We start from the raw sequence: 26,653 nt of genomic DNA, 5'->3' as shown, positions 1-26,653 counted from the left end.
TTTCGAAACACCTGACATCACCTCTTGGTTTGTGCCTTGAGGTCCATGTATCTCTCTCACCGATTTGACAGAGTGTTGTTTGTTTTGTTTGTGTGTCCCCTGTGTGTTCTCGGATTTGTAAATATTGCCTTTTGACATTGATTGTTTGGATTATTGTTGGGTATTGTTGCTTGGATTTTTCCTACTTCTTTCTCAAAATGCGATTGTTGTGAAAAACACTAATTGATGGTCGACTTCAAAAGTCAAATTTACCAAATCAGACTCCGTTCATCGCGAAATATTTTTTTAACTGTGACCACTCTGTAACATTTAAATACAATGTTTGAAGAAAGATTGCTGTTTTGTGGACTGTTTCCTTCTATTACAATAATTATGGCAATAATGCATTATTTCACGAGAGAAAAAATCACTGAACATTTTGAAAATAATTAAAGACAAGAAAAAGTACTTTGTTAAACACGATAATTGACTATTTACGCCACCAAGCAACACATTACCATCGCTATCAATCAGTGATAGATATGTCCCAAAAACTGACAGAATATGTGCTCGCTTCTACGGATACTATAAACTTGAAATAATGTACAAAAGTCATCGGCTTCGAACAGGAAACTTCTTAATTGGTATCATGCAGAAGATATTAATCACCTTTGATTTGGAGACGTGTTTCAACAATATTCACCTATCGCTCATTAGTTAATAGGCTACTCACGTGTCCATATATATATATGCCATCTTTAACTTGTGTAGTGACGTCATCAACTTTGTGTAGACAACCCTCTTTCGTCATCTGCCAATCTATATAAAAGTGGCGATTTTTTGTTTTATGGACGGGCAAAACAGGTGAGTGAAGGGGCCCGTTATGTATACATCCAATCATGTCTCCAATTGTCGTTCAAAAAAAACAAAAAAACAATAAAAGACATCCAAAGCGAGGCGATATCTGTGTATATCCGGGCATTTTTTTCTTTCAGATCTCTATAACTCTAAACGAAGACTGGAGACTGCGTATGGTTATACACATATGCTATCGAGATTATAACTTATTTGCAGTTCACAGTTGTTGTTTTTTACTAGTCGCAAGATCCCTTCTCTCATCACCTATCCTTTCAGATGGGTGTCCGGTGGAGACAGTTCAAGTGGTTGGTGTGGAAAAACTTCGTCTTACAAGTACGGTAGACATGTCACGTATTTATGGGTGTGTCCTTTTGTGCACAAAGCTCAATGATGTGCTTCGATTATTGGTGTTATTCGAATAGTTCGGGCGTCGATGCGTCGTTATTACCTAGTGTATGTGTATACATACGAATATATCGGATGGAGTCAGTTTGCGTTTGATGCAGATGTGGTTCTCATGTTGATTACAGTTCAATCATGATGTCAATGTGTTTAAACATTAATAAGTGTTTTTCCCATTCAGATAAGCATGAATACAAAAAAAAATTACGGATGTATCACCATTTACCTTTATACCTAATATAACTACATACAAATGGTTACCATATTTTCAACTTTTAGTGGCGTCGTCCCATTGGTACGGTGTTCGAGATACTGACGCCGGTTACCCTAACAATGCTGTTGGTTATTGCCAGGTAGGTGATATACCGAATTACTTCAAAAGTATACCAAAATAGATGTAAATAGATTTAAAACTGTGAAAATTAGTAATATCATTATACTAAAATGACTATAATTATGTAATATATCATGTTATCTACAGGATCGGACTGGAAAACACATTTGACGAAGATATGTGTTTTGGTGAGTACTAGTTCACTGTTTACACTTGAACTGGATTTTTATCGCTGTACATATAGACACTACAAACACGTGACTGATTAATTGTCTGTACCAGTACCCGATTCGACCCGAATTACGTCGAGCTTATTTCGCGCGTTTTAATGTATAATACGCGAAATACGACAAGAACTAACATGATTCAACTTGAAATCTTGCAAACTTTGACTTAAATACACCCTTCAATTTGGATACTGATACTACGATTCTCTTTATTGTCTAATTTGTATATGCTCATTTCTTAACGATGTATAATATACAAAATAAATCACACCAATGTGGTGAAATATGCATGGCAACCCGAGGATGTCAGGTCTTCTCGGTTGCTACAGACAGTGTGGTCAGATGTTACTGTGTTGGGGGTTATTGCGACCATGGTTCACGCTGGCATAACTTTTTGAACTTGACATTAGAAATGGGCGGGGTTACACATCAGATAAACCATGCTGTACTAATGTGAGGTGAACTCGAGGTTAATATATCCATCATACGTCACATCTCAGTCCGGGGTCACATAATTCAATTTCTTACGCTTACTTTGTATCGCGGCGGCACAGAAGCGAACTTTTTTGTTCAGCATCTTGCACTGGTACAGGGAAATGTATATAATATTCGAAATTACACATAGATAATAATAACAATAAAAATAATAATAATAACAGAACGTTAAAATAACATAAGACTAGGTAGTAAAAATTAATGTAATTTGTGTTTTTCAAAACACACTTTCAGATACCGTGTCACATCTTTAATTAGTTTAGGATGGTTAGTATTAATAATGATAATAAACTTGTTGATATTGTTTTCAGACTGGAAAGTGGGGATTTCCTTGGTAAATTCAGTGTACACAATATCCCTTTCATCAGTGTAATAGCTACAGTCTGTAATAAAATGGACTTCGTCTTCAATACTGTCGCTCCTACACTTATCACAAATCCTGTTCCCTAGTGGGATTGTAGATCTCTTATGTCTGCCTACTTCTATTTTGAGTTTGTGACAACTAAGTCTCAATTGAGACAGTAATCTAATATCTTGTCTATTATTTAACAGTTGTAGGTATTTAGCTTGACTAATATCACTTTTAAGTAGACTGTAAGATCTGAGTTTGGCATCTGATCGCTTGGTATTATTACTTCACATGTTAGTATAATGGTTTTTAGTTTTCTGGGTACATTACTAGAAACAGTCAGGAGTTCAATTTTATACAGGTCGTCAATTTTGTTGATGTTTTCCAACCATGATCCTTTACAGAAGTTGTTTTCAAGTGATTTAACTGCATGGAAGTTAACATTAATTGGAACATTGTTTTTAATGTTTTGGTAGTACATGACAGCTTCAATTTGAATCTTTGAAATTAAAGGTAGCCTGCCAGTTTCAAGCCTACAGCCTATTGTACTACTTCTATTATTAATATTCAAAATGTGCCTGCAATATTTTAGGTGAAATTTTTCAGTAACAGTGGTGTCCCACTTTTCTGTCTTAACCGATATACCCCATAACTCAGATGCATATAGTAAAATAGATAGTTGTAACATTTTAAAAAGTTGTTGAAATTGTTATCATAAATATTAGCCATCAGTCGTTCTGCTTTTTAAGCCTTATCTGAGAGTATCTCCATAGTTTTGTTCAGGGAGCTATTGCTGCTTAATGTCACACCCAAGTATGTGAATGTCTTGGTATGGTTTAGTGTCATCAGATCTCTGCTAGATTTTAGAAAATGTCATGGTCTTAGTCTTAGTGGTGTTGACTTCCAAGCCCATTCAGTAGTATAATTATGAAGTGCATTAAGTAATAACTGTAATCCACCCTTGGAAGTTAATGTAAGAACAATATCATCTGCAAATAATAAACTAGATATTTTTATCTTATCTAGCTCAGGTTGGTCAGTGGTAGTCTATAATACTTCAACAAGGTCATTAATGAAAATACTGAATAAAGTGGGGATAAGAGGGCATCCTTGTTTGACTCCATTGGCTGTCTGAAATTCGGGTGTAATTTTGTCATTAAGCTTGACATGGAATTTAATATTTGAGTACATGCTTTTGATAATGTTATATAATGAGCCGTCAATGCTATTAATTTGCAATTTGTATAAAAGACCAGTTTGCCATATACTATCAAAGCACTTATTTAAGTCCACAAAGCAGCAGAACAGTTTTTTATTTTTAGACTGGTATTTTTTCACCATAGTATGTAAAGTTAGAATATGATCTATGGTCTTGTGTTTTTTCCTAAAACTTGCTTGATTCTTGTGTATTATGTTGTTGTCTTCAAGTTGTTTGTTGATTCTTCCATTAAGTATCATAGCGAAGATCTTACCAATGACACCACTGGTTGAAATCCCCCTATAGTTTCCTGGATTCAGTGGGTCATCTTTCTTGTGAATTGGCGTAATGGTGTTTTTATTCCACATATCTAGATATGATCCGGTGTGTAGGATATGATTGTATAATTTTTGAAGTGCAGTAATTAACAGTGGAGTGCTGAACTTCAGCATTTCAGCTGGAATCCCATCCATTTCTGAAGATTTCCCAGTTTTAATTTTTTGAGAGCCTTACTAATTTCTTGTGTTGATATCTCCTTGTTTAGGGATATGTTGTTATTATTGCTTTCCTCCTGTGTGAGTAATTGGTTGTTCATTTCATGTTGTCGATTTATCGGTATGTGGGAATTGTCACTAATGGATTGGAAATGTTTTCTCCATTCCTAATATGCAATGTCTGGTAGTTGGTTAACATTCATTTCGTGTAGTTTTTAATCACTTTCGAGAAGTCCTGGCTATTCGTCGTGGAATTCAACTTGTCAATATTCTCATGAAAGATTTTCCTTTGTTGTTTCTGCAAGTTCTTGACATATTTTTTAAAAGCTTTTGTCTTTGAATGGTAGGTATGTCTCACTGCTGTGTCTTGTGGATTTTGCTGATTGATCTTAGCTACTGCTTGTAACTCTTTCTTTGAGATATTACATTGGCTATCAGTATGAATATAAGCGTATTTGAGATTTATTTGTATGAAGTTATTGATAGTCTTTTCACTTTTTTCTGTTTTTAAGTACAGTCGGTAGAGACTTTTGGTTTCTGTTGACCATTTAAATTTTCCTGGAGCCTTCTTTAATCGGATATTTTGATTAGTGTTATTATGTTTGAAGGATGGTAATTTGATGACTGTTGTTAACTGGCAATGGTCAGATGCTATATTGGGCTCATGTATTTTGAAATGCATGATATATTTTTGTAGATAGACGTCAGTAATTGAATAATCCACTGTACTCGAACCATTCCATTCATTACATGTAAATCGTCCAATTTTATCTCCGGTAGCCCTCCCATTCAGAATGACTAACTGACTCTGTTTGCACATATTTACCAACTCATCAGCAAAAGTATTTTTCATTGTGTCCATATTATGTCTTTTAGTGGATACAGTATCACACAAATAATAATCTGGTGTTGGTACATGATTGTCATCATCATCTTCAATAATGTCTTGTAGATCAGCTGTCCGAGCATTAAAATCACCTTGTAGCATTATATGACCTAGTTGTTTATAGAAGTTGATTTCATCCTGTAGTAAACTGTATGGATCAACATTGTTATTCTCATAGTATGATGAGTTAGAAGGTGGAATGTAGACCGTACATAAGATTGTAAGATTGAAATATTCTTTATTTAATCTGCACCACAATGTGAAGTCACTAGATTGTTGTACAGTAATACCAATAATAATAATAATAGATTGTCTTAATAGATTGTTTAATGTAGATGCTGATACCACCTGAATTACGCAATGCTCTGATTTGCTTTTTCCTAAACTTGTGGAAAACAAAGTAGCCCTCAGGTGTTGGTATTAAATTAGCAGATTCATCATCTAGCCAGGTTTCAGTGAAGCCATACATGTGGTAGTTCTTGGTAGTTGTAGATTTTCGCTTCCTGGAACTGTCATGAATTAGTTTTCGCGTATCTGTTGACCGACTTGGTTAGCTGGTTACTAGTGAACGGCTGTGTTATATCTGTCATCATGTACATCATGGGTTCATGCGAGGTTCTGGACGAAAATTGATTCAGTGATTTGGAACTAATTACGATATAACCGTCGCCATCCGGACTACAATTTTTGACAATTTGGTATGCGTAGTTTATTAATATAGCGGACGATTAATCCATAAGATATGACGTGTTAAGTACTTAGTGTAATTGGCTGTATGATTGAAGGTTACGCCTTATTGTTTTTATACTTCCTTGTAATTGGTTCAGTTTTGATGAGTAATAAACGAAGTTTGAGTCAGTCTGGTTAAGGTGTTCGACAAGACAGTCACAAAGCGAGAGATTCTTGGGGAATTTTCCCAAGGACGTTGTCTCGTATAGAGTACTCGACTGGCCGACTAAAGACAAGAGTTAAAACGTATTTCGTTGTGTGACTATTTGACTGTAAAGTTAAGTGACTTTTCCGATCCCGTACCTCAAGCAGACGTGTACTGAGACAAGACGATAGTTCCCCCATGACATAACCATGCATTTATTTCTTTATTATATACGTCATGGTACCTGAAACATATAATGTAGTTGTAATCATCAGCTTAGCTTAAATATCAAAATGTAATTTCATTTATATACTCTTATTAATGTCACTGAGCAAAACTAAGTGTGAAATATCGGGGTATTTACATGCTATATGAAACAATTCTCTGAATGTTTCACAGTCATCCTCATATTCCGTATAACATTAAATGCCATGCACTTGATAATAAAGAATATTAAACAATACTTCATCTAAGACTTGGTTGTGTTTACTTTATGCGACAATTTATCCCAACAAGCAGTCACGGCCAACTGTCATTATCTTTCAGTTCAATATCAGCCTACTAATTTTACTAATGATAAAATCAGGACATTGCCCGATCTACCGTTCCCAATACCGTTACCAATAGCAACGAGGCTACCATTTGATGTGCCGACAAAACTACCGGACATGAACGAGTTGTTTTGTAATATTACCAAAGAGTGTGGCCCCCTAGCCTGGTACCCGCAAACAGATCTCAGTAAGTCTGTAATTCATTGTTTTTTATTGTATGGCGCTGATTGTTTTGATACAGGTATTTTTAAAAACTTCAGTTTACTGAATACCTCCTGCGACTGGAATTTTGAAACAAACTATCCGGTTCGACCTAGTTTTTGAATAGTCTTGCACACAGTTACTCGGTTTTTTTGGTGTTGTTTTTCAATAAAATAAAACATTATGTGATTGTATAAAAATGAAAGCCTGATTATCGCGAAACAAACATAAGACTTGTGAACCTTGTAAAGGTTCCCTTGCTATTATTATTAATAAGTAGTTCACTGACGCGACAATTTGGTGTAATATACATTTCCCAGCATTTGATGGGCATATTATTTTGTTTTTATTGAAAATACACCAAAAAACAAACAAGAGTATGTATGCAAGTCTAGTTTTGGAGTTGTGGGTACTTTGTATACAGTAACTTATGGTGTGCCATTAGGGCCAAAATTGAAAAACACCAATAAATAAAAGAATAGATAAAAGAATAGATAAATAAATAAATAAAAGAATAAATTAAAGAATAAATTAAAGAATAAAACAATAAATAAAAGAATAAATTGAAGAATAGAACAAGAAATAAAAGAATAAATTGAATAGAACGATAAATTAAAAAATAGAAGAATAAATAAAACAAAAAATATAAACGTAATTGGTGTTTTTCAATTTTGGCCCTAATGGCACACCATACAGTAACAAATCTCAAATTACGAAGTCATTTCGGGTCCTTTTATAACTTTTACAACTTGCTACTCTATCCTTTATTTGAAATAGGAAACAGGAATAATCTGTGGTGCATTTTACGCATTTTTAACCACGTGCACATAAATAATAGAAAATCCTGTTGTTTCACTTGAGTATCCAATATATTGCTCACGTCCGCACTTAAAATAGACTACTACCACTTCAGGGGTGGGACAGATATGTAAATACTTGAATGTTAGCATTAAGTTGTTATATCATCCTCATTTAACAAGGTGGGAATATACAAACGAAAAATAATCATATTTAAACATTAAGGAGAACAACGGAAATATATTCATTGTGTTGCTGATTGGTTCATTTTGAACAGCAACGCGAATGATGCGAGAAGTGTCCCTCCTTATTCAAGTACCACTGGTTGAGACGAAATTTGAGTCTGAAGAGGAAATGGAAAAAGTGATAACTGAAGACATTGACAACTATTACGGAGGTGCGTGGTAATTAAATATGCACGTGATTGACTGATTGATTGATTGATCGATTCAGTCAGTAAACAAGTAAACGGGGGTGATTGAGTGAGTTGAAGTGAATACAAATAATTATTACAGGCGTATTTTGCACATATAGACACGCAATGCAATGGGATTCGAACTGCAACAAAACACCCCGTCATTGTAAGGACGCACACCACGCAACGCCTTATTAACCGTCCAGATGGACGGCTTCAAATAGCATGCAAAGTACGCGGGCATACAGCGAATAAACAGACATGCGCAAGTCGAATCATCTGACGTCACAAACGACATGCAGAATATATTTCTGCAAACATGAGTTGAGTTAGTAAGCGAGTAAAGTAACCAAGTAATGCAGCGAAATGACGTGGCGACTGTGAATACTTTATATTTTTGTCTATTTATTTACTTCAGCTGTAGTATTTGATTTCCCAGCCAATGATAGTGTACTGCCTTTATTCACGCCTTACCGGATCCGACTATCTAGTGAGGACACACGTTGGTTTACCACGGAGACGTACCCATATTATTCATTAAATGTGCCGGTCGAGTACCAGTAAGTACACAATCGTAGATAAAATGGCGACATTGAACTCTGAAATATTGTTACTGTAAATGACTATTTTTAATAACTCTGTGTAATTACATTGCAGTCAATACGATGACAAGTTCATGGAGCTACAGCACGCGGTAGATTACACTATTATATCATTTCAAAGTGACGAATACGGCACAGGTGACTACATGGTCGGCATACGAAGGGAAGTACAGGTAACATAACTTGTCGGCGTTACACACGTTATATAGCGACATAGGGCGCGGTTCTATATTGACACAGTGTGTATATTACTATTAGGCGTGTATGCGTAAAACTTGCTGAGCGAAAACGTGGTGGTCACGTATCACGCGTTGCGCCACAGTGGTCATGCAGCGCATATCGCAAAACAAGTCGTATTTGGTGATTATTACATATTCGGGACGGTGAAAGTTGCTGTAATTATTTGTTTTCACTGGGAAATGGCTGGATATATAATTTAAAAGTACAAATTATTTCGCAATTTATTGTCAGGGGTAAGGCGAAGAAATATTTAGCGTCACGCAATGTGCCACAATCGTCACGCCATTCTCCAATCCTCGACCGAGGGTTCCGATATCAGTCTCTGTCACAGGAGATATTAAATGAAAAAAAAAACATGATATGAAGTAAAAATTCAGCAAATATGATTTAAAAAAACACGAATATGTTACCGAAACAAAAATGTGGATCCGATCTTACGTATAATGACGTGAAGTAACCGTACCGGCACTTTCCGTGGAACGTTCAGCCTGGGAAATGCGGTGAATGAGATCAACAGCGTAATTCTTTCGAAATGACCCGAGTAACAAACAAAATATTTCCCATACTCACTGTACGCCATCATGATTCTATATGTATTACACATATACTAGTATAGTTATTCAAACGCTGACGTCACTACTAACTGCGTACATATTTCAGAGATATCCCTACCCCGAATGGCGGATAGAGACGTTCATCACCACTATGCAGTTTCTGATGCCAATAATCATGATATTATCACTTATTTATTCGGATGCAAGCATTGTCAAAGTAAGTTACATGCAGTTAAATAAACAACCATTACAGAATTACATTTAGAAAGGTGTTCACTAATAAAATGTGCATGCTCTCCACTTTTGTAGGAACTCGTGCTCGAGAAACAAACCCGGTTGAAGGAAAGCATGAAAATGATGGGGTTGTCTAATTGGTTGCACTGGACGGCATGGTTCGTTAAATGTTTCCTCTTCTTAATGATCTCAGGTCTTATCATGTCGATTCTGATCAAGGTAGCGTATATATTAAATGCCTAGGGGGTCCGAATATAGCGATTTAATGACATGTTAATTTGATGCTTCCCAAGAATACAAAAATGCAATTGACATAATCAAATGCGGACAACGTGCGCAGACAATAACGACAATTAAAGCGAGGGATTCGTCACCTGCGCATGCCATAGCGTGTCGTTGCTACAAACAAGCGTCTACCCATGAGCCTCAGCGTTTTTAGTATGCGTTTTTAGCGTTGCTTGGAACTCAATTCCCGCACATGCGCATATGACGACCCCTCCGCTTTAAACTTTAATTGTGTTACAGGGAAGCAGTTTCTCTCCGGATCCCGGAGGAAATTAATCGTCTGGCCAAAACCGCTCCAAATTAATTTCAAAACCATAATAGTTATAAATACGTTTGTGCAATTCGAGTTTCTTTGTTTACGTATTTGTTTGTTTGAATTGAACGTCTTCATATATATTTGATTAAATTACGTAATGCTTGGAGGCGTTACTTGCGAACTACGTGATTGACGCTGAGGGCGGAACGGCGGCTAAATAAATGAAAGAAAAATTATTCACTAGTGTTGGGTTCTCTTTACAGGCGGGAGAAGTGTTCCGATACAGTGACTTTCTTTGTATTCTGATATTGCTAACGCTGTGGATTATCGCTGGTATCATGTGGGGCTTTGCTATAAGCGTGTTCTTCTCCAAGGCTAAGATTGCCATGGTATTTGCTGTCGTATTCTGGTATCTCAACTACGTCGTCATCGAGTTCATCCTTATTGATTACTATAACGTTACTGCGTATGTATCACCTTCATACTAGTTTTACAAATTGGTGTTCAGTTAATTTCTTGTCAATCTGCAATAACAACATTTTATGTTACATATATTGGTCATGTGATGGCACCTCAAAAATTTGTGTGAAAAGTAACTTTGAAACAAAAAAACAAGATGCGTTAGAATTTTCTTTTTTTTAACTGTTTTGCATATTTATATAATTCAGCTCCCAGAAGGTAGCAGCGTGCCTTCTACAAAATACCTGTCTTGGGCTGGCGATCCAGACGATATCACGGTTAGAGAGTCAGCATGTTGGCATGACATGGGAGACACTGACACAGTCCCCGGCCCATGGATATGATGTGCCCATTCTTCTCACGTGGATTATGTTTGTCGTCGATACCATACTATATGGTCTCATTGCATGGTAAAGGCTGACTATTTGTAAATTATGAATACGAATATCATCCGTCTATAGCGATAGTAGTAGACTGATAGAACAATATATTTTATATTGATATTCAACTCAACATCTCCAATTATTACTTAGTTATGAAAGTTCAACTAAAACCACTGTCACTGTATTCATTGATTGTTCAATTGTCAACGACGATCTGCCATTTCTAAAAATCGCGCCCTCTAGTGATGGAGACCTTTTGTGACGTCACAATAACGTAGACAGGTGAAGGACATTTCGTTCAACTCAAGAGCTGTACCTCGTTGTGTTGTCGTTCGGTATCAAGAATGTAATCAAATCTTTCCAAACATCTCCATTGATGGACGACTATAACTCATAACGATATCGACGCTTTCAACCGCTTTTGTGTCAAACATCGACGGCACAGAAGTGTCCCGTCGATAGAGGGCGCGATTTATAGAAAATTTGTGTTTCCTCGACGTTTTCGTTCGATTTAGACATTCAACAATTTGAGGTATTCGGATGATGCATATAGTGATCGCGATCATTCATGACAGTGTTTGGCTCATTTATACGATCCTTCTTAAAACTGTAGGTACATAGAAGCAGTGTTTCCCGGAGAGTTTGGAATCCCACGACCTTTTTATTTCCCTTTCACCAAATCGTATTGGACGGGCTCGAAGAAAGAGGAAACTAGTAATAAAAATGCACCCGCTAACGAGGTATGTAATTATGTATATAAAACGAAGACTATAATATTATTGTTGTTTATTTGGAAATTGTACGGTTGTCGGTTCACCCATATAAACCAACTATAAATTATTTTAGTTTTATAGCATGACATTTTGTCAAATCGATCAAAGAAGCGAGAAAATGTGATAACAGCAATAACGTAATATTGTAAGAGATGTACTGTACAGAGCCGAATTATTAGCTGTGTATGTGTGATTTTTCCCCGCTTACTCCGCGGTAAATGCGGCATGTTAAAACCTAGCGAACACTCAAATGTTATTCCAGCACATGCCAATTCAATTTACAACAGATGAATATATCGACGGTGGTCATCAAGGCGATTCTCCGCGACAAGGGTTATTGTCTAGACTCATACTAACTGTCATTGTTTGAAATGTCTCTACTCCACAGATGCAAATGGATTCTACAAACGACAACAATCACGAACCCGAGCCAGTAGATATGACTCCTGGTATTAAAATCAGAAAGCTGAAGAAGGTTTACGACGTGAGTAATTACCACCACATTTATGTAAATTATATCTCCGCAACATGTATATTTAAATTATAGCCCGGCAACATGAATATTTACGTTGTATGCCGCGTCAGGCAAATAGTACACAATGTTCGGTAATCGTTGTCGTAAGTAACTATTCAAAATAGTTTCGGGCAATGACCCTTCTTCGGTAGCATATAAAAATGTTGGTGCATCTGTGTTTTACGTCGAAGCTGACAGATAATTGTGTCACATGATCGTTTGGATAATATTTATATTAGTACTACGTGTAATGGGGATGCACCATGCATATCCTACAACAGTTTTTACTGTTTTTATTTCTCGTCTCAATACTTTTAGAGTTCTGTTGGGAGCAAAGTGGCCGTCGATAATCTGAATGTAACAATGTTTGAAAATCAAATCACATCTTTACTGGGTCACAATGGTGCTGGAAAGACGACAACTATGTCTATCTTAACCGGTTTATTCCCGCCTACTGCGGGAACTGCTGTGGTGAATGGCTACAACATTGCGACGGATATGGACAGTATCCGGCAGCACATGGGACTTTGTCCACAGCATAATATTCTTTTTGATCGACTGACAGTCAAGGAACATTTGAAATTTTTCTTGGCTTTAAAAGTAAGTTTTTCTCTTTTTCTCCATGATTGTCAAATTTCAGCAAAGTGCTTTTACAGGTTTGCTGAGTAAGTGTTTCTGATCTAACACCGAACCGTGCGAGCAGGCGATAACTACGACTTCTTGCATCCGTAAAGCTTACGGGATTTATGTTTTCTAACAACGCCATGATGTCGTGATTATTTTCACCTCTAATATATTACCTTCATTTACATATGTATTACTCATGGTGTATTGCACAGGGTATAACCGGACACGACGCAAAACAACTTATAACAGATATGATTAAAGATCTGAATTTAGTCGACAAAGAGAACAGCAAGAGTAGTGAACTCTCTGGAGGAATGAAAAGGAAATTAAGGTATGTTCAAACAAACGTACACGTTGTCATTTTCTGCATTTCCCCCACAAAATCAATCACAGAGAACTAGAAACGGCTTGTTTTAGGATATTCAAACCAATGTAACCTTTCCACTGCTTTTCAAAGATGCCTGGTGCCACAGAATACATACCTACAATGAATACTATCTATTACGTCTAATATCTAAAATAAATGATTTTTTTCAGTGTAGCAATAGCTTTGATTGGTCGCCCGAAGATAGTGATGTTGGACGAACCAACTGCCGGTATGGATCCATATGCTAGAAGATCTACTTGGGATTTGCTTTTGAAACATAAAGACGGAAAGACCATTATTCTCACGACACATTCCATGTGAGTGATTCGTAAAAAAATCCCAACGCTTGTCTAGATTATTGTACTGCAGCATAGATAATTAAACACTTAAGTTCGAAATAACATTCCGATATTTCTTTATACGATGCCCATAATAAATGAATAAATCTTAAGACTTATTTTGTTTTAATTTTCTGTAATACAGGGATGAAGCTGATCTACTGGGTGACAGGATTGCTATTATGGCTAGTGGTCATCTCATTTGCAGTGGAACGTCACTGTTCTTGAAGAATAGGTAAATAGGGTTATCTGTCTACATCGGGTGATATAAAGATATATACCAGATTGTAGTATATTTTTATTTTAATACAGATACATGCCTATCTGTTTCGTAGTTAACTAATATGACAAACATAATTTGTGAGCGCAAATTCAAGACTCAATGAATCTTATTTACATAAATGATGGTTTCTTTTATGAAATAAAAGAGAATATGTTTATTTTTAAAGTATGAGGACATTTTTTGGGATGTATTGATATCGTGATTACTAATTTGGGAGTATTTTTATACCATGGCTTTTACTCATTCTGCGAAAGATGATATTGGTGAAACAAACTTATTGCTGCACGAAAACATTAAGGTTTGAAGAATTATTATACGGATTAACTGATGTTTGAAACTACCATAAAGTTATATAGTGGAAAACCACAAACATAGGGCGTATGTTGCAACTGTCAGCCATGATCTTTTTGCATGAACAAATTGGATTAACGGAATATTGATTGCATAGTATGGAGAATTATTACACTGCTTAATTAGACTTAACTGCCAAGATATACGGGATGAAGTCGAACTAGCTATAAGGTCACAACTTGTGCTATTTAGTGCATTCTCCAGTTAATAAAAAAAATATATATGTACATTTATAGATTAGTGACATGATGGTTAAAGTGTATACATCAATAATTAATAGTATAAATGTGGTCCCAATGTCTAAATATATGATGAAACGTGATAAATCATTATTAATGAAATAGTCACCGTTACAAATTCAAGCATATATACAACATATATCTTTTCAATTGTTCAGTTCCGAAATGTTAAACCGTACAACTCTTTGAATGCAGGTTTGGAATCGGTTACCACCTCACACTGGTCAAGACCCCGTCTTGTGTTCTAGATGCTGTTGCTAAACGCATCCATACGCATGTACCACACGCTGAGATGTCAGCGGAATCAGGGGCTGAGTTGTCATATATTCTCCCGAGAGAAAGTACGGCATCGTTCAAAGCAATGTGCAAAGCGCTTGAAGGTGAATATATTAATCGAGTATATGGAGGACAACTGTGTTACAGTTGATTGAACTTCCCATTAACGGCTTAATTTACTTGAGGTTTGGTTAAAAGTTATGGCAATAATATGTAGTTGATTACTATTTACATGAATTACGGCATTTGCCACATCACATCGCATCACATCACATTGTAATTTTATAATCTCATAAATCATTATGTTGATTATATGTTAACTATTGGGATGCGCAACTTACTATTATTTTTTAAAAGACGATCGAGAAAACCTTGGAATTGCTAGTTTTGGTATCTCGGTCACCACCCTAGAGGAAGTCTTTCTAAAAGTTGACCAAATGGCCGAAGAAGAAAATAACGATGAGCCGTCTACACTAGAAGCATACGATAATGACCATTTACACAACAAGGGGGCTGATTTTAGCGATGACGTCACTGCCTTCGAAGCACATGACACAACTAAGAACGGCACGGGAATTGGCAAAATACCGGGAGACGCAAGCAGTAGTGGAAGTAGCTATAATGAGATCCATCCATCGCATACTGAGATCGACGTTGAACAAGATGCATATGAACAGGAAGGTGGGTTACCCTTACTTCTTGGCGCGATGAGGCATGGACTAAAACGATCGCGCGATAATGCAAATAAGCAGCTGTCATCGTGTAATACATCGTCTCAGCGTGTTGGTCGCAACGTTAACTACACTGAATGTTTCGTCTATCGATTCATTCTATATTCTCAGTAATGCTTGTGTTACACTGCGTCGCGTTACACTGTGTTATCTGGGGAATGCTGCTACATGAGATGCAGAATCTAAACCTGAGGCGCTGTTGCCATGTTTAGAAGTATATACCGTATAAACCGCTACGTTGTGTCCCGTTGTGTGTTGCCACGTATTGCCCGTGCACTCTGTGACGTAGTATATTTCTCATTACAGGTATACTCTCGGGGTTTTCGCTTAAATGGCTGCAATTAAAAGCGATTTTTATCAAAAGACTTCTCCACAGTAAACGAGACAAGAAAGCCATTGTTACGCAATTAATGTTACCATTGGTGTTTGTTTTATTCGGACTTCTGCTGATGGTTATTGCGCCATTGGCGTCAGAAGAAACATTGAGGACATTGACCCTGCATAATATCAGCCGCGAGAATCCAGATGCAAGGGTATTCTGTGCCGATTTGAGGAGTGATGTTAACGACAGACCTTTATTGGAGGTAAACAAATTCTTAACTCTTACGAATCAGTTCGGCAATTTGACACAATATATATATTGAATAATTTATTCACACAGCTAGAATTTAAAAAAAGAAACACAACATATACTTTTTTTATATTCTATCAAATATTTGCAGTTTCTATCGCGTTCTTTGTCTAATCAAGGGATGACTAGCATGAATATCACTGACGCTGTTTTTCAAATTCGCGATGAGAATTCTGGGAACTTGGTGAATGGGGTAGAATTAACAAACGAAATGGATTGTTGTACGTATACCTATCAGGTGTTGAACGCATACTGTTCCGATGTGGTGAGTTTTTAAATTTACTTATATTAGGATATCGATCTCACGTCCCATACGATTATGCCCATATATACCAACCCATAGTGCAGTGTGGCAAAATGGGGAGGGCGTCTGCTTACAATGGCGATGTTTATATATTTAAAGAGGTCAAAAGAATATATATAAATCGACCCGCTACCTCCGGACCCCTAAATATGTTAGTAAATGTGCCTGTAATTTCGATATACATATACACACGTAAATAGTACAAATTGTATGGTCCCATTCTAACTTATATACTTTAATAATTATATTTCTGAATGTTGTTATGTGTCACATTCTTAATGAAAGATATACGCGTCTGCAGATGAAGATACAAACACGTGTTCTGACGTCAATGAATTCGGATATTACAACTGCCCAGAATGTGTCACCAACCCTGGGTAGGTGCTATAATTGTTTTACAGTGTTCCTTTCGTTTTTAATCGTGTAATCCACGTATAACCAGTTATATCATATCTTCGACAGTGTAATAATTGTATAACTACTACGCCTATAATGCGCGCCAATCTCAATTTATTTGTACTTTATAAAAACAACATTTCAATTTCACGTCACAGTTACTATAGTGACAGTTTCGATGATGAGTGTCCAGTCGGCGCCGATGAAAACATGCTACCTTACATGAACACGTATTTTGAAGAGTACGTCCTACGTGACAGCTCTATCGGTGAATACTTTGAAGACCATGTTGCTGGATTCACAATGGTTGACGATAAGAATAATACAAATTCTACTTTGATCACAGTTTGGTATAGCAACCAGGTACCTATATATCCTCCATTTTTACACAAATATTTCTCATAATTACATGAGTTGAAGATATATATCTATCAAATATTTCTCATAATTACATGAGTTGAAGATATATATCTATCAAATATTTCTCATAATTACATGAGTTGAAGATATATATCTATCAAATATTTCTCATAATTACATGAGTTGAAGATATATATCTATCAAATATTTCTCATAATTACATGAGTTGAAGATATATATCTATCAAATATTTCTCATAATTACATGAGTTGAAGATATATATCTATCAAATATTTCTCATAATTACATGAGTTGAAGATATATATCTATCAAATATTTCTCATAATTACATGAGTTGAAGATATATATCTATCAAATATTTCTCATAATTACATGAGTTGAAGATATATATCTATCAAATATTTCTCATAATTACATGAGTTGAAGATATATATCTATCAAATATTTCTCATAATTACATGAGTTGAAGATATATATCTTCAACTCATGTAATTATGAGAAATATTTGTGTAAAAATAGAGGATTGTCTCATAACAGTTCTCATATATGAAACACATATGAATCTCAAAATTTAGGAACAAAAAGAATTTTCTTTTCTCCGTTCCAGCCATACCACGCTTCAGTAGAAGCTTTAGCTGTGCTTGACAACTCGCTGTTACATTATATGACAAATACCAGTCATAACTTGCTAGTCACTAATCATCCACTACCGGCATCGGCAGCAAAAGAGGTAAGTTGCTATACCAACCAATTCTCCATACCAATTCTCTGATGAATCATTCACCATGGGTCGAGTGGTGTCTAGTTGTATGTTGTAGGCTCTAGCATGTACCCTTGTATGCTTGATGTATGGACCGGAACTGAACATGTAATCGAGTTTTTTTTATACTCGCAGTTTCCTGATGAGTTCAAATGAAAAAAGTTTTGAAATCCATCATTAAGTATAGTCACGTGTTCTATCCAAGGACAATTCCCTACCATGATTCACTATTATATGTATGACTATTACGTTTCATTTAAATTAACATCCTGCAAAACAACTTTTCCTTGTGATGGTGAAATTATGTCTAATCACTAAACTTAAACTGACATGAGTGTGTTGTTCCTATCAAATCCACGTGAAACTAAAGCCTGACACACCACACCTACCGATCGATCTTGTCACAGTCTCTACAGTTTTCTATATGAATACTGCGATTCGAATTTGTTATTGCATTGATGAATTGTTCCTCTATTGTTAACATATTCAGATATATTCACAATTACCCTTCGCGTGTTTTCACAGATCAATGATAGTACTCAACAATCTCTTATTTTGGCCATTTGCGCCGTCTTCGGACTTGGTTTTCTTTCTGCCAGCTTTGCACCATTTTTAATTCAAGAGAAGACCAGTAAAGTGAGTACAGAACATATATCCAAATATATGCATATTAATCAGATATACAAACATATGTATGTTAATGGGATATATACAAGTATACTCATATTAATATAATATACAAATATATGCATATTAATAGGATATATACAAACATATGTATGTTAATGGGATATATACAAGTATACTCATATTAATATAATATACAAATATATGCATATTAATAGGATATATACAAACATATGTATGTTAATGGGATATATACAAGTATACTCATATTAATATAATATACAAATATATGCATATCAATAGGATATACACAAACATATGTATGTTAATGGGATATATACAAGTATACTCATATTAATATAATATACAAATATATGCATATCAATAGTATATACACAAACATATGTATGTTAATGGATATATACAAGTATACTCATATTAATATAATATAATATACAAATATATGCATATTAATAGGATATATACAAACATATGTATGTTAATGGAATATAAACAAGTATACTCATATTAATATAATATATAAATATATGCATATTATCAGGATATATACAAGTATACTAATATTAATATAATATACAAATATATGCATATTAATAGGATATATACAAACATATGTATGTTAATGAGATATATACAAGTATACTCATATTAATATAATATACAAATATATGCATATATGCATATTAATAGGATATATACAAACATATGTATGTTAATGGGATATATACAAGTATACTCATATTAATATAATATACAAATATATGCATATCAATAGGATATACACAAACATATGTATGTTAATGGGATATATACAAGTATACTCATATTAATATAATATACAAATATATGCATATCAATAGTATATACACAAACATTTGTATGTTAATGGATATATACAAGTATACGCATATTAATATAATATACAAATATATGCATATCAACAGGATATATACAAGTATACTCATATTAATATAATATACAAATATATGCATATATGCATATTAATAGGATATATACAAACATATGTATGTTAATGGGAAATATACAAGTATATACTCATATTAATATAATATTCAAATATATGCATATCAATAGGATATATACAAACATATGTATGTTAATGGGATATATACAAGTATACTCATATTAATATAATATACAAATATATGCATATTAATAGGATATATACAAATATAAGTATATTAATGGGATATATACAAGTATACTCATATTAATATAATATACAAATATATGCATATCAATAGGATATACACAAACATATGTATGTTAATAGATATATACAAGTATACTCATATTAATATAATATACAAATATATGCATATTAATAGGATATATACACCCATATGCATATTAATAGGATATATAGAAACATATGTATATTAATAGGATATATAGAAACTTATGTATATTAATAGGATATATAGAAACATATGCATATTAATAGGATATATAGAAACATATGTATATTAATAGGATATATAGAAACTTATGTATATTAATAGGATATATAGAAACATATGCATATTAATAGGATATATAGAAACATATGTATATTATTAGGATATATTGAAACATATGCATATTATTAGAATATATATTAGTGCATTTGCTGTTCACACATGTGTTACATGCTATTTGGTGTATTATTTTTACCAGGCAAAGTTATTGCAGTTTGTGAGTGGCTTAGGGCCTATTAGCTACTGGATCGGAACACTATTTTGGGACGCGATCAACTACACCATAGTTCTAATTCTATTGGTCATTCTGTTCGGCGCTTTCCCAACAGTTTATTCGCCACCAAATCTAGGGGTAACCACTCTGATTTTGGTAGGTGTTCTTTTCGTTTATTTCAGTACAATTGTGGACTTAAATTGAATAAATACATAGTATTTAAATATAAATATAACTGTTATATAATCGTTTGAATGTATATGTCTATATCAATCAACTGATGTCAAACTATTAACTGTTATATTCTTCCAAAACTCTACGTTGTGCTATTTTCTTCTTAAATAAATTCATGAGTTTTGGTGAATGAATCATCGATCTATTTTGTTTATTTTAGATTCTATTCGGGTGGGCGAGCACCCCGATGACATACGTACTGTCGTGGCCGTTTGACTCTCCACTCGCTGGTTATGGCTTGATAGCTCTCTTGTACTCATTGGGTGCTTTGGTAAGAAACATTTTTTTGTTAAAACCCCAACATAACCAATTTTACAACGTCGAACACTTTTACCGCCATAATTCTAGTTTTTAATTATTACTCTTTTTTCTAGATAACACTTATCACCGTATTTATACTGTTTATTGTGGAAAGTACCCAAGATGCAGCTGTGGTCTGTGACTATATTTTCATGTTATTGCCAACGCATTGTTTGGGTAGGGCCTTGGTGTACATTGCCCAAAATGACGCAGCTGTTCAGCAGTGTACTGCTTCTCAAATGTAAATATTCCATCTTTCACTTAAAAAGTAATAGTACGTGTTTACATGAATCACGCAAGTAAATTCTAGTATAGAAGTTCGGTTATACATAGGAATCGCAATAACGTAGCTAGAATGTCAGATTAACCATATAATATACGATAGGGGCAGTGTTGCGTTCATACGACCGATGACAACAACATAGCATGTTGTTTGCAATTAGTGTGATTTTGGAAACACGTGTGACGTCTTTTAAAGCCATGCGCATTGTAACTGCATGATCCCTAAGAGTCACTGAGAAAGACGTTGTATCACTCAGGTTTGACGCTGAAACAATAAACCATGCAGCGCCATTAACACGCGTGTATGTTAAAGAGCGGAGATCGCCGCCCATGCTAGAAGTCCCATATCTAACGGGGCGCGGTTCGACGACCACCACCCTTTAAACGTTTTCAGAGTCAACACTTTTAGTAGGGTTATTTAGCACCCTATGTACGTGTACGCGCACGGCAAGCGTTCCAACAACACTACTAGAAACAACCACGCTATTCTGTCCCCGATTGTAATAACGCTTAGGTCCAGATCATTGACCATTAAGGCGTGACACTTGGATATAGTTTGTTATTAAATCCCTCTTATGTATTGCACCATTATTTAGATTCAGAGAAAATTTTAAATATAACACATTCGAAATGAGAAACCGGTTCGGATCTCTTGATTTTCATATCATTTTAAAACTCCGACCATACCACAATTTTGCAGTTAGATCATACACATAACTTGACCACACGATTCTCACCATGTGACATTGACTCGGAGGTACCCTAGTCCATAGCAGCTCAGATATTAGCCGCGATGTATGCGTGTATCTGTCTCAAATTTGTGATCGAATTAATTAGTATTAAAGAAGACTTTAATTTTCGTTGCAAATAAGCTGTCCAATGTAGAATGAATGAATGTAGATACCAATGAAGAACTTACCAATTGTGTGGAAAAAGAAAGGCATAGTTAGTACAATATAAATGAGGCAAACCGTGATATAACAAAAATAAGCAGATGTTCTGAAGAAATGGCCACGTGATTAAGATTTGCCTAATCACAATGAAGAAATAACTAATTCAATCAAATCTCAATATTTTCAATGTTCCGTTCCATATACAGAGATCGCCAAGTGTGTGATGCATCCGGTATTGAATACGAAGAGAATTTTCTCGCATGGAATATGCCTGGAATCGGACAACACTGTTTTTATCTATTTTTGGAGGGCATATTTTTTATACTGTTGACACTTCTTTTGCAGGTTGGTATATAACATTGGTATTATAGACGTGCGACATTATCATGTAACCCTTTTAAATAATAATATTTAACATGGCCATTGACCATACGGGCGTTGACCTACATACATATAATGACGTAATGTCAATAGAGTATTGCAACAAAGTATGTACTGAAACACACAATGTGGTCAGTCAGCATTACAGCGGGCGCAAACAAGATTCGTACGGGAATTTAGTTGACTCCTAAAAAGTCCCTAGTATGAACATTGCAATATAGTGATGTCTAATGTTATGAAAACAATTTGCAACATTTTGTGTCAATCGCACTTCCCCTGGCACCACTTGATATTGAACTAATTATTTTTTGTCTAGGAACGTACTATGGCTAAACTGTTGTCGGTTTTCATATTGCAAAATTGTTGTGACTATACTAAAAATACACTGTCTGTAGGAATTTGATGGGGTTTTATGAACATTGATGATTACTTTCCAAAGGGAGTCACCCTATGAATCTCGTTTGCGCCTGCTTTAAAGACGGTTTCTAAAATAGTATCATGGTTCACGGCATCGATAGCTTTTGCCAATGCTGCTTTCTACCAATCGTAACGTTCAATTTGTATTCAGATGTTTGGATTTTGTATTACAATAGAACCATGATAATATACTAGTAGTAGTATGATATTGATATTAAATCATGTTACAAGTATCTGATTGTTTGAGAAATGAACATGACCTTATACGATCTGCTATCCAATATTGTAAATCACCTTTTACATAGTTGGTTATATTACTTATAGTTAAACTCATTATTTATTATCATAGGTGCGTTTCTTCATTCCCTCACGATCCCCAACGGAGTTACCCTCAGTCGATATTACTGAAGATGTAAGTATGTATGAATCTAATCGGGAAATCACCCGAATCATCAGTTGCCATTCTAGTCTGATATTCCAAGTTCGAAGCTAAACCTTTAGAAATCGTTATATCTTTAGAGTAGCAATTAATATACAGGGGATTTCAAAGTATACCATTAGTATAATATGATATGATCAATCCAGTGAGTTTTTCCTTTCAGGATGTGAATGTGGCAGAAGAAAGGGCGAAAGTCAGCGCTATGCTAAAACCAGAAGAGAGTGGGTATGCAGTTGTTCTGAAAAAACTGACAAAGGTTTACACCGGAGCTTTTGACAGCTGTAGAAAAACATCTCGACAAGCAGTAGTCAACCATTTATGTCTAACAATACCAAAAGGCGAATGTTTCGGCCTACTTGGAATTAATGGTAATGTATATGTTTATTTTAGACAAAAAAACAAAACAAATAGGGTTTCCCTCTCGTCATCGCGTGCGTCATTTTGACACTCATATGATGGAATGAGAAATTATTCCTGTTTCAGAGGATATGTTTTAACCAAATCAAATATTAGTGCAAATATTCGAAAGCAATATTTTATAAATTTTAATATGCAGTTTGCAGTTTTATTCAACTTTAGGTGCTGGTAAGACTACGTCATTCCGTATGATGACCGGCGATCTCAGCATGAGTGCTGGTACTGCTTACATGGGTGGTTATAATATTCTAACGGATCGAAGACAGGCAAGCACATAAATTGTTTTATCGATAATTTGGAGTTACAATGATGTAACACATTAACATTACGTAATGTTCATAATCGTATACACAGTATTTATATATTCGTTAATAAGTAATCCGTTTAATTAATGACGTAGTAGACCAAGTAACAAGACATTCTACTGATTCGCATTATATCCATAAACACATTTGCGCCACGTTGTATTACATCACATGGCGGCTAAGTAAAGAAAACCCATTATGTTCATATCTTTTCTACTGTTAAATTATCTACTACACTGGTAATCGTAAGATACCCCGTGTATGATGTATATTACTCTTTCAAACAGGTCCAGCAACGTATAGGATACTGTCCCCAGGTATGAATCGCTTTGTATATAAAAATTATTATGTAATTTAATATAATTACATTTTAGGTTATGTATATAACCTTTCTGGCCGTAATTTATTTTTTCATATTTTATGCACATCAGTCGAGTAATCTAAAGTTATTTTGTACGTTTGTGTATTGTGTAGCATGATATAAATGTGAAGGATGTTATTATGTGTTGTTGTTTTGTGCAGTTTGATGCCTTGATAGATAAACTGACTGGTCGTGAACTTATCAGGATGTATGCTCGCCTACGTGGTATACCAACAGACACCATAGAAGCTGTAGTGGACAGTTGTATTTCTCACCTAAACCTCGGTAATTGGGCTGATAAGTTATGTGGGGATTACAGGTAATTTTATTACATTCAGTGCCATGTTCGATGAGTCTTTTTATTGCTGTCCATGATTTAAATCAATTAAATCAATATTTCTCTTCTGTTAGTGGAGGAAACAAACGCAAGTTAAGCACCGCCATAGCTATTGTCGGCAATCCCCCAATCCTGTTCTTGGTAAGTACTGTAAGCATCATCATCACGTACGAATTGTTGACAGTATGGATATAAATGCATTCATGTATTAACTAGTAAATAACTGTAAATCTTACCCTTCAGGATGAACCCACTGCAGGCATGGACCCGAGGGCGAGACGATTCTTGTGGAATGCAATAACTCGACTAATGAAAGGTGGAAGAAGTGTTGTACTTACATCTCACAGGTAAAGTGAGCAATACAAATTCCTTCGTTGCTAAAAAACATTTATAACAAAAATGAGTATAAATCATTATTTATTGAATAGATAAATAAATGTTTTAATCACTGACTTTATTCACAATAGCATGGAGGAATGTGAGGCCCTGTGTACAAGACTGGCCATCATGGTCAACGGTCAGTTCAAGTGTCTCGGAAGTACACAACATCTAAAGACGAGGTTAGAAAACACCTTACAACTTATAATCCTTCTTGGTCAGAACTATATTATACACATGGGTTCACGCACTGTCATCGATGATTATACGTAATTTGTGTTCCCTGTTACTGTGTTGCCCATCTTACCCAAATAGAACCAAAGATCATATTTGTTCTCGTCTCTAGGTTTGGAAAAGGTTACAGCCTTATGGTGAAAGTAGATTACGATGCTGACACAGCACCGGTTAAACAGTTTTTAGAGGATTCATTTCCGGGTATGAAACTGCTAGAAGAACATATGGTAAGTGATAGATCAGAATGCCCGAACATTGTATGTGTGGTTGTTTGTAGAAAGGGAATCAATGACTGCCTGGTTATTTTGCTTATGTACCTTATTGGTTAGCGCAAGTCTTTTATTTGATTCAGGAATAACATGGATCGATTCGATTCGATTATAGTACTTTTTCTCCATTACAGCCATAAATTGTTTTAATTGAATAATAACGATATTACACCGCAATATGTATTATAAATTGACAACAACATCAATGCTTAAATTGTTATGTTTTTTTTTCTATTTTCCAGGGAATGCTGAGTTATCAAATCGACAATGGAGATTTGAGTTGGTCTTATATATTTGGAACAATAGAAGACAACAAAGACACACTGCATTTAATAGACTATAGTGTCAGCCAAACCTCGCTAGAACAGGTAAATGAACAAATAAAGTACTTCCTTGTGTTGATCATGATGATTAGCTGAGATTCCGTTCTCCATGGGTGTATGGAGATGAGTTGACATTAATAGCTATGGTGATGAGTTGAGATTCCTTCTCCATGATTGAATGGAGATGAGTTCAAATGCTTCTTCCATGTGTCCATGGTGACGAGTGTAATCCCCTCTTAATTTGTGTATGAAGACTGGTTGAGATGTTTCTTTTATGTGTCCATGGTAATGAGTTGAGATTATCTCTCCATTAGTGTATGAAGATGAGTAGAAATGCTTCTTCCATGTGTCCATAGTGACGAGTGTAATTCCCTTTTCATGAGTGTATAAAGATGGGTTGAGATTCCTCTTCTATGTGGATATGATGATGAGTTGACAGGCTCTCTGTGCGTGTTCATGCCGATTAGTTGTCATGTTCTGTGATGTATCCATGTTGATGAGTTTAATAAAACGTTTCCGTTGTGATAAGTTGAGATGTTATTTTCATGGATTCTTGGTGAGTGGATGGTGAGTGGATATATTTCATTCTCTGTGGACAGAATGATAAGTCAATACTGTCGTGAATGCTGACCATTAAATGCGTTGTATTTGGATCTGCCTTGCAGGTCTTCATCAACTTTGCAAAAGAACAAACATAA

The 26,653-nt window shown here is 35.1% G+C and overlaps 1 protein-coding gene across 1 annotated transcript; it reads left to right on the top strand.

Moving 5' to 3' along the window:
- The first annotated feature begins 1,113 nt into the window (after window positions 1–1,113).
- On the top strand, window positions 1,114–26,653 carry LOC100378960 (phospholipid-transporting ATPase ABCA3-like). Its single transcript, XM_078008618.2, has 40 exons — window positions 1,114–1,170; window positions 1,519–1,592; window positions 1,721–1,761; window positions 6,643–6,834; window positions 7,924–8,043; window positions 8,480–8,621; window positions 8,719–8,836; window positions 9,564–9,674; window positions 9,767–9,910; window positions 10,496–10,698; window positions 10,901–11,101; window positions 11,688–11,814; window positions 12,236–12,331; window positions 12,680–12,961; window positions 13,201–13,319; window positions 13,526–13,672; window positions 13,839–13,928; window positions 14,762–14,946; window positions 15,200–15,523; window positions 15,880–16,157; window positions 16,296–16,469; window positions 16,794–16,885; window positions 17,063–17,267; window positions 17,893–18,015; window positions 18,571–18,681; window positions 20,371–20,541; window positions 20,780–20,890; window positions 20,994–21,160; window positions 22,301–22,439; window positions 23,242–23,304; window positions 23,495–23,699; window positions 23,911–24,014; window positions 24,341–24,370; window positions 24,576–24,733; window positions 24,826–24,892; window positions 24,995–25,098; window positions 25,219–25,311; window positions 25,476–25,590; window positions 25,875–26,000; window positions 26,621–26,653. Exons 1-40 carry the CDS (start codon window positions 1,114–1,116, stop codon window positions 26,651–26,653), a joined length of 5,442 nt encoding a protein of 1,813 aa, XP_077864744.1.

This window comes from Saccoglossus kowalevskii, chromosome 6, assembly GCF_978046115.1.
Source record: "Saccoglossus kowalevskii chromosome 6, keSacKowa6.1, whole genome shotgun sequence".
Taxonomy (NCBI): Eukaryota; Metazoa; Hemichordata; class Enteropneusta; family Harrimaniidae; genus Saccoglossus; species Saccoglossus kowalevskii.
This window is presented reverse-complemented; position numbering and strand designations above follow the sequence as displayed.